The sequence below is a fragment of the Phasianus colchicus genome, chromosome 8 (assembly GCF_987193195.1).
Source record: "Phasianus colchicus chromosome 8, bPhaCol1.hap1.1, whole genome shotgun sequence".
Lineage (NCBI taxonomy): Eukaryota > Metazoa > Chordata > Aves > Galliformes > Phasianidae > Phasianus > Phasianus colchicus.
Window position 1 is genome coordinate 23,856,607 of NC_143443.1, and position 8,615 is coordinate 23,865,221.

The 8,615-nt window shown below is 55.1% G+C and overlaps 2 protein-coding genes across 9 annotated transcripts; both read left to right on the top strand.

Moving 5' to 3' along the window:
• Nucleotides 1–7: 7 nt before the first annotated feature.
• Nucleotides 8–3,079, top strand: BORCS7 (BLOC-1 related complex subunit 7). 3 transcript variants are annotated; one of them, XR_016468831.1, is made up of 5 exons: nt 18–193; nt 316–378; nt 466–509; nt 1,141–1,244; nt 1,565–3,079. XR_016468831.1 is itself a non-coding variant. In XM_031597565.2 (5 exons), exons 1-5 carry the CDS (start codon nt 53–55, stop codon nt 1,614–1,616), a joined length of 321 nt encoding a protein of 106 aa, XP_031453425.1. In that variant the 5' UTR covers nt 18–52; the 3' UTR covers nt 1,617–3,079. The 3 variants fall into 3 exon arrangements, 2 of the variants coding, with proteins under 2 accessions (XP_031453424.1, XP_031453425.1); XM_031597565.2 differs by having other exon boundaries at nt 1,141–1,161; XM_031597564.2 differs by having other exon boundaries at nt 8–193; nt 316–509; nt 1,141–1,161.
• Nucleotides 3,080–3,217: 138 nt separating this feature from the next.
• On the top strand, nt 3,218–7,773 carry AS3MT (arsenite methyltransferase). 6 transcript variants are annotated; one of them, XM_031597563.2, is made up of 11 exons: nt 3,575–3,635; nt 3,929–3,999; nt 4,339–4,466; nt 4,536–4,686; nt 4,765–4,901; nt 5,535–5,604; nt 5,692–5,773; nt 5,858–5,989; nt 6,064–6,206; nt 6,704–6,838; nt 7,586–7,773. In XM_031597563.2, coding segments are annotated over exons 1-11 (1,146 nt in total). In that variant the 5' UTR covers nt 3,575–3,634; the 3' UTR covers nt 7,682–7,773. The 6 variants fall into 6 exon arrangements, 4 of the variants coding, with proteins under 4 accessions (XP_090001566.1, XP_090001567.1, XP_031453423.2 ...); XR_016468830.1 differs by lacking the exons at nt 3,929–3,999; nt 7,586–7,773 and adding an exon at nt 6,482–6,589 and having other exon boundaries at nt 3,218–3,635; nt 6,704–6,839; XM_090145440.1 differs by lacking the exon at nt 3,929–3,999 and having other exon boundaries at nt 3,218–3,635.
• Nucleotides 7,774–8,615: the final 842 nt, after the last annotated feature.

Consider the following 8,615-nt stretch of genomic DNA (forward strand, 5'->3'; position numbering starts at 1 on the left):
GCCCGCGGCGCTCGCCGTAGCTCGGCCTTGCGGCGGGGCGGGGCGCGGCAAGATGGCGGCGGGGGGCGCGGCGGAGGCCCAGGCGCGCTTCGGGCATTCGGTGAAGGGGCTGCTGACCGAGAAGGTGACGAGCTGCGGCACCGACGTGATCGCCCTCACCAAGCAGGTGCTGAAGGGCTCCCGCAGCGCCGAGGTGAGCGGCGGGGCACGCTGCGGGGCGCGACAGGACGGGGCGGAGGGGCAGGGCGGGGCAGGGCTGGGCCGCTCCCCCCTGCTTGGCGCTGCCCCTCAGCGCTCCGTGCGTTCCTCTGCCAGCTGCTGGGCCAGGCCGCCAGGAACATGGTGATGCAAGAGGACGCCATCCTGCACTCCGAAGACGTAAGCTGTGTTTGTCTGCTGGGGCAGCCGCGGTTCTGCCGGGTGGCTGTTGTTGGAGGCTTTCATTCTTGGTCTTGTTCTCCACAGAGTTTAAGGAAAATGGCCATAATAACCACGCACCTGCAGTACCAGTAAGTACGGACACCGTGCACTCTCTGGGAATCTGAGCTGAGCCTTTTGTTGCTTTTTCTTCTTTGTAATTTGTGATTCTATGATTCTGTAAAGTTTTTATGGAGCCCACTCCATGCAGGCCTGTTTGCCACATTTTCCATAGCTGGGCACACCCTGGGACTGCGATTGTAGAACTGTAGAACCGTTCTAGTGGGAAGGGACCCCTAAAGGCCATCTGGTCCCACTCCACTGAACAGGGACACCTCCAGCTCCATCAGGTGCTCAGAGCCCCTCCAGCCTGACCTTGGGTGTCTCCTGGGATGAGCAACCACCACCTCTCTGGGCAACCTGTGCCGGTGCTTCAGTATTCTCCAGCCCCACCACATCCACTGATATGGATGAGGCTGTTTTGGAGTGAACTGTGATTTTTTTGCTTGCTGTGCGCCATGCACTTGGTCTCCTGTACCTGTGTGTGATGCTGAGAGGGAGAAAAGAGCCACTGCTTTCTGCTCTGGGCGTAATCCAGACACATTTGATGGTTTTGGCTTCCTGAGCTCTCAATCAAGTCCTTTTTCATCAGTGTCACACAAATGCTGTTTCTGAGATTTTCGTTTTTTTCCTAATGCTCTTTCCTATCCTTTTCTTCTCTAGGCAGGAAGCGATTCAGAAGAAGTGAGTACCCAGCTGAGGAATGCCAGTCAGACATGGGAAGCAGCATGTCAAGGCCGATGGGAAGAGGATGAGTGATTGATAGAGTAGGGGAGGGGAGAACGCAACTGGAAACTTTTGCAGCTGCTTTTGAAACAGATGCTGGCCCAGCAGGATAACTTTTCACTGCTGTGAGGATCAGTACTGTGGAGGGCTGAGAATTTGGGTGAAGAGATGACTTATGCTAAAGCTTCCATTTGTTTCATTAACATACACAGCAGCACAAAGAGTGAGGTTTGCTTTGAGAGGATATGGAGTTGGGCTGGGGAGATCCAGGGTTTTTTTTTTTCTGTAATGTCAGTGCCAGAGCTGTTCTGGGTGCTTAAGTACAGATCTCACTGTGAACCTCTTCTTATTTTGTCCTCAGTGTGGAGCAGTCATCAAACCTGAGGGACCAGCTGAGTCACTTGCTGAAATGAAGCCTAGCTGAAGGCATTGGACATCTCCACTGGCACTGAGCCGTCCTTTTCCTCCTGGGCCTGGGGCTCAGACCTGTGTCTGGATGGTGCTGAATGCCAGCTGGGATACATGCAGAGTGCACATTACTGAGCGTGCAGGCACCTCTCAGGTGTTCCCATCTACATCTATTTGTTCAGAACACTCTCCTGATTCCTTACATCTAACTGGAACCTTAGCAGAAACTTCTACAACAGTTCCTGTGTTCCTTTTCTTCCTATGTGCAGTGTGAGATTCTCAGCCTGTGCCTATACCTCAGCACCTGCATTGTTCAGCTGATGGCCCTGTGTTGAAATGGTTTGTCAGCCCAGGATGCGGCATGTGCTGCCCATCCAAAGCCTTTTGTCTGCATGTCCACAGCAGGATGATTTTTCTTCCCATCCCTGCTGAGTCATTAGCTGTCTCCTGTAAGATGATGGAATACTTACCTAACGATCTACAACAATCATAGAGCTGGGATTTTCATACAGTATCATTCTCCCTCACCCTCCCAACAAAGTATATAAAATAGAGCTGCAGGTTTTAAATACAGAATAACTGCAGCTACAGGACCTTATCTAGGCACAGAGATGATGGGGTGCAGTTTATTTAGGGTATGTTAATCAGTGGGAGCTGTAAGTGGTGGGGTGGGTGTAGAGGTGCTTCAGCGTGGACTGAGGTGCCTGTCACAGAGCAGAATTTTAGAAAGCGTGAATCTGGGCAGGCACCACTGAGCCAGCTGGAGGAGGCTTGGTGAGCATCCTGCTCTGAGCTTATCTCATTTTTTGCTAAGCCAGAATTTGGAATGTCATCTCTTTGCCAGTGCATCTGCGCTGCTTTTGGCCTTCAATTGCATTCCAATTCTGGCTTGCTCCTCCAGTTCTTGATTAAGCAGCCTTGGTAGTGCTGTGTATCTGTCAGATTGGGAAGGTGTCCAGAGACATGGTTGGGATGTGGGCAGTGAGGGGCAAAGGAATGTCAGGAGCCAATGTATTCAGTTCTGCACTGCTCTGTGCTGAGGTCTTAGTGTCTGGGTTCCTGCTTGCTTCTCAGTGAAATGAGGTACGAGCTATAAATACTATGCCTCATTTTTCTTGAGTCTGTTATCTGAAGCACTTGGAGCACACTGGAAGCACTTGTTAGCCCGAGTGTGCCTTTCATCAGCTGATAGGACAAGAGCATGGATCAACTTGCCGCATTCCTGCAGCGTGGTTTTGCTGGTTTGCAGTGCCATGTGGCTCTGCCCTTGCTGCTCTTCCAGAACCACTGCCTGCCTCCCCTCACCTTGCAGTGCCCAATGTATGTTTCTTTTGAGGTGTCCAGTGGTACCGTTAGCTTTTCCTCTGCACTGTGCCTCTGCTCAGGCAAGAACAGAGCCATGGAGGGCATGGAGAGCCATGCAGTGATTTGCTTTGTTGTTATAAAAGCTTGGTTTTCTACACCTTAAGTCTGTAATCTTTTCATCTCTTGTGTATGGTTACCTTGATAGCAGGGGTTGTACCCTGCACTGTGTGAGGTGACACCTAAACGATGGGGTGCCAGGGGATGTTTGTGCCCTGGGGGTTCCTGGTACTTGGATCAAAGCAGCGTCTGGAACAGTTTCCCTGGAGCTTCTTGAGAGTAAAAGAGCTGTCCCAGCCACTACCATGCTGCAGCTATGTGTGCTGCCAAGTCACCCTGACCAGTGTGGAACAGCATGGCATACTCCCTCCTGCTTCAGCTCCAGGGTCTTCCTGTGGACAGTGTCCTTGTTGCAGATGGCTTACTCCCCACCGGAGCTCCCATCTGCAGGGGTTGGAACATCACCCTGTGGTCTCCCTGCATTTGGGGCAAGCAGGAGGCTGGGATGGGCTGTGCTGTGAGAGGGACACAGCTGGATGAGAATGGCTGCAGATGCTGGCAGCAGGCAGGGCTGTGTGCCAGGGTTTGAGGCCTGCTGGGAACTGACCTTGGGCGGAAGCAGAGAGCTGGGGCGGAGCGTGGCTGAGCTGCAGCTGGAAGCAGTAAGGCGCACTTCAGGGTGCTGGGCCCTGTCCCACAGGGGACCCTGGGAGACATTGTGGAAGGAGGATTTGCCCTACAGGGATATCTCTGGCAGGGGTGGGGTTGGGGTGTTTCAACTGGAGCGTTAGCAAGGGGTGCTCTTCCCACTAGGATGCGGGTCTGGGGCCTCCCTGGGGTTGTCAGACGGAGGCAAGGGAAGTGGTTTTGTATTTTGAGGAGGGGCTTTGTTAAGGCCCTGTAGTGGTGCCCATGGTAGTGGCGTTGGCACCAGCTCTGTGCTCTGTTGCTGCAGTGGCTGCCCCGTGCAGGGACGGCGCCCCTGAGGACCAAATCTCCCGGGACCAGATCCACCACGAGGTGCAGGTGAGGGTGTGAGCAGGGGGTTGGAAGGAGTGCTGAGCCAAGGCAGAGTTGGCACAGGACAAAGTTCACTGCAGGATCCTGGTGAAAGTGCTAAGAGCAGCCGGCTGCTGTCAGTGGAGTTTTGGAGCAGCATTTTGCTCATCTTCATGATGGGGATGGGAAGGGATGAGCAGATGAAGCTGGGGAGGGTTGGGATGGAGAAACATGTAACGTTACCCAGATTTTTAGCTGCAGAGGGCAGTGCTGGTGTGCAAGCCGCATGACCCCAGGTTTGGTGTGTGTGGAGGCACCACGGCCCAGCTTGCTGCAGTCGGATGGCCCCTGTCTTTGCTTTGTCAGGATTACTATGGCAGAGAGCTGCAGAAGTCAGAGGACCTGAAAACCAACGCTTGCATCACACCGACCAGGCCTGTTCCCAAGGCAGTGAGGGATGCTCTGCAGCGTGTCCATGAGGAGGTGGTGGCCAGGTGAGCCTCGCACTTCCCCCCTATGCCACCTCCCATGGACTGCACCCCCTCTTAGCCCAACCCCCCCAGGTACTATGGCTGTGGCCTGGTCATCCCTGAGTGCCTGGCGTCCTGCCGGGTCCTGGACCTGGGCAGTGGCAGCGGCAGGGACTGCTACATGCTGAGCCAGCTGGTGGGGGAGCAGGGCCATGTCACCGGCATCGACATGACTGAGGCACAGGTATGGCATAGGGCCATCCACGGGGTCACCTTGTCCCCACCCTGAGTCCTACCATACTCTTTCCCTTCCTCCTCCCAGGTTGAGCTGGCGAAGAAGCACATTGCCTATCACATGAAGAAGTTCGGCTACCAAAAGCCGAATGTGGAATTCCTCCAGGGCTACATGGAGAACCTTGGTGATGTTGGGCTGACTGATGAGAGCTATGATATTGTCATGTAGGTACCCTGCAGAGATTGTACTGGACTTACACCCACATCCCCAAGGGGTCCATTTCGGGACTGATGCTCTTTGACATCTTTATCAGTGATATAGACAGTGGGATTGAGAGCACACTCAGCAAGTTTACTGATGACACCAAGATGAGTGGAGCAGTTGATGCAATGGAAGGAAGGGATATCATCCAGAATGGTTTTTAACTAAAAGAGAAGAGATTGAAGTGAGATGTTAGGAAGAAATTCTTTATTCAGAGGAAAGTGAAGCCCTGGCACTGCTGCCCAGAGAGCTGTGGGTGCCCGATTCCTGGAGGCATTCATGACCAGATTGGATGGACCCCTGGGTCCTGATCTGGTGGGAGGAACGCAGCCCACCACAGAGGTTTGGATTTGGATGGACTTTAAGATCCCCTCTAACCTAAGCTGTTCTATGATTCTATGTATATTCCTGCTGGGCTGCTCACTTCAACAATGTGTTAGGGAATTAAAAACTAAAGGTAGGATCTAAGCTATAGCCTGGGAATATGGAATTTCCCTTTTTCATGGTTGAATCTTGCAATGAGTGATGGACTGTGTGCAGCTGGTGGTGCTGAGCATAGGTGATGATGCTGCAAAGAATCTTTGGTGTTCTTCCAGCTCCAACTGTGTGATCAACCTCGCCCCTGACAAGAGGGCTGTGCTTCGGGAGGCCTACCGTGTGCTGAAGGTAGGGAGCCAAGTGGGGCTGGGATGGACCTGCTGCAGGTGCCTGTTTAGTCCCATCATCTCGCATCCACTTCTTACTGCCTTTCAGCCTGGAGGAGAGATGTACTTCAGCGATGTCTATGCCAACCAGCACCTGAGTGAAGCCGTGAGGAAGCACAGGGTGCTGTGGGGTGTGTAGAGCACTGCAACACATGGGATGGGAAGCCTTTGGGTCTGATGTGCATGGTGTCACTGTGCCCATATCCTTGTCACAGGAGAGTGCCTGGCAGGAGCCCTGTTCTGGAGAGACTTGTACAGCATTGCCAAGGAGGTGGGTTTCAGCCCTCCGTGCCTGGTCACCGCCAGTCCCATCACTGTCAGCAACAAGGAGCTGGAGAGAATCATTGGTGAGGGTTCCACCATCTCCATTTGGTCTTGAGGACTGCACTGGGACCCCATGTCCAGTGCCTTTCCCTTGCAGGTGACTGCTGCTTCGTCTCTGCCACGTTCCGGCTCTTCAAGGTGCCAGGGAGCAGCCAGGCTGGGCCAGGCCAGGTCATCTACAATGGTGGGATTGTGGGGCATGAGCGAGAGCTGGTGTTTGATGCCAACTTCACCTTCAAGGTATGGGGAGGCACATTTGGGCTCCCAGGGATGACACTATGGAAGGTTCAGGTTGGACGTTAGGAAAAATCTATTCTCAGAAAGAGTGGTGAGGCATTGGAACAGGCTGCCCAGGGAGGTTGTGGGGTTACTGTCCCTGGAGGTATTCATGAACCATGAAGATGTGGCACTGGGGGATATGGTTAGTGGGCATGGTCAGAATGGGTTGATGGTTGGATTGGATGATCCTAGTGGTCTTTTCCAATTGCATGATCCTAAAATTCCATATAAACCAGGGGAGCTACAAACAGGGCATGGAGAGGAAGTCGGAGCTGTGCAATGTGTTGGGGTGAAGATGGGACTAGTATGACCCTGGTGCTACACCAGGTGGTTTGCAGACAGCTGTGAGTGTATCTCCAAGTTTTGGGCTGGGCTTTGAGCATCATCTCTCTGGGCAGCTGGGGACCCCTGGGCTACATGTCCCAGTCTCCAGCCCCATGATGTTTTCCTCTCCCCAGGAAGGAGAAGTGGTGGATGTGGATGCTGAAATGGCTGCGATATTGCGGAGCTCCAGGTTTGCGGACAAGTTCCTGATCCGGGCTGGTGGAACCGACGGTGCTGCACCACAAGGCTGCTGTCATGGGAAGATGAAGGTTGGTAGCTATGTGTTGGGCTCTGGGATGGGGACGCTGCTGCTGTGTGCTATCACAGGGCTACCCTGAAGTGTCAGTGGGGGACGCATGACACCATGTTCTTCTGGGCCAGGCAGGCGCCTATGGGAGACTGGATGGCACCTGGTGCCTGAGTTTGAGCAACTGTACCCCTTTTGAGGTTGCTGAGGTTTATTTTGCCTCCAAAGGGGTTTGCTGTGGCTTGAGAGCCCTTCATCCCCTGCAGATATCTGTGGGGGACACTGGGACTGGTGGCTGAACCTGCTGGAGGTCTCCATGGCAGATATCCTTCCTCTAGGCAGGTGGTGGCCACCCGCAGCTGCCCCTTTCTGCTGCTGTGAGCTTGGCTCTAGCTGCCAACCCTGACCCTGCAACTCCTTTATCTGCTGGCAGCCTCTCCTTGCCCCTTGCTCACCCTTTCAGCCTCAGTTGGGCCAGCTGGGGCTATGAAATGGGGGTCACTGACAGGCAAAGGAGATAAAGCCCTGCAGCTGCCTGTCCCTGAAACGCAGTCTTGCACTTGAGTCTTTGGTCCCTGTCCAAGCATTTCTCAGATAAAAGCACAGTGAAAGTTCCAGAGAAGCTCTCAGCATCCCCCTTATGGAGTGGCAAAGTGAATGGGCTAATCTGCTGTTGCCTATGGCATTCTGCTGGGGTTTGGAGCAAGTAGTGGGGAACTGCTGCTTCCCCATGGCCTGACCCCATCCCTCGTTGTTCTCTGCCCTCCAGGAGAAGATCAGTGACCCCTTCCTGCTGCTGCACCAGCAGGCAGCCCCAGCTCCTGCCTGTGGTGCTGCCAGGACCTGCGGGCCGCAGGGCTGCTGAGTGGAGAGCGATGTCCCCACAGCGTTGGGAGACGGGGAGCTGCGGCTTCACCGGAGGGAAAATATAAAGAAATAGTTGAGTAGTGTGGCTGAGCTGGGGTGCGCTTTCTTGCCTGGGGGTGAGGGTGAGCAGCACCTTGGGGATCCCTTCGTGCGGAACGTCTCACCGCCCTGCACGGCCACGGGGAGCGCTGCGGACCAGATTGTGAACGTGAGCTCACATCACATGGAGCGCCTGGATCCCCGACGTTCCCGTGAGCATGCCGGGGCCGGGCAGGGCGGCTGCAAAGGCGGGGGAGAAATCTTTGGGAGCCCACAGTTCTCAGCCAGTGCTCCTGAGAAACAAAAGGCGCAGTCTAGCTGCTCTTCCTGCTTTAACCTCTCCGTGCCGACCTCTGCATTTTCTGCAGCCGGCCCTCGGGCAGGGACAGCCCCACCGTCCGCTCCGGGAGCCGGGATTCCAATCCCTGCCCCGTACGGTGCTGCTGAGCTTTGTTTTTTCCCCGCACTCCATCTAGCGGGGAGCTCCGCAAGCGCTGAGCCTGCAAGTTTGTGCAGGGAAATGCGGCGGTTCTGCAGACCCGGCGCTGCGGCGGCCGTGCCCCGAGTCCTGCAGCCTCGGGCCCTGGCGCTGAGCGGCAGTGCCGTCCCAGCCCGGACCGAGCTCAGCCATGTGAGCATCCCAACCCCTCGTGCCGTGCGTGTCCGGGGCGGTACAAATCCCGTCCGTCCCGGGAGCTGCGCCCGATGGCCCGGCAGCACCGCGTGTGTCGGGAGAGAGACTTCTGGTAGCTGGATGGGGCGACCCACGGGCCTGGAGATGTTCAAGAAACGTGGAGGTCTTAGCATCATAGAACCATTACGGTTGGAAAAGACCGCTAAACCCAACTATCAGCCCGTTACACCACGCCCGCTACACCGGCGCGGCGCTGCGC

Excerpts from the sequence above, each read along its gene's own strand:
- BORCS7 (XM_031597564.2), top strand. The coding sequence starts at position 53 with ATGGCGGCGGGGGGCGCGGCGGAGGCCCAGGCGCGCTTCGGGCATTCG. Across the intron at positions 194-315 it reads AGGGCTCCCGCAGCGCCGAG|CTGCTGGGCCAGGCCGCCAG; the intron begins GTGAGCGGCGGG and ends TTCCTCTGCCAG. Across the intron at positions 1,162-1,564 it reads CAGGAAGCGATTCAGAAGAA|TGTGGAGCAGTCATCAAACC; the intron begins GTGAGTACCCAG and ends TTTTGTCCTCAG.
- AS3MT (XM_090145440.1), top strand. The coding sequence starts at position 3,510 with ATGAGAATGGCTGCAGATGCTGGCAGCAGGCAGGGCTGTGTGCCAGGG. Across the intron at positions 5,605-5,691 it reads AGGCCTACCGTGTGCTGAAG|CCTGGAGGAGAGATGTACTT; the intron begins GTAGGGAGCCAA and ends ACTGCCTTTCAG. Across the intron at positions 6,207-6,703 it reads ATGCCAACTTCACCTTCAAG|GAAGGAGAAGTGGTGGATGT; the intron begins GTATGGGGAGGC and ends TCCTCTCCCCAG.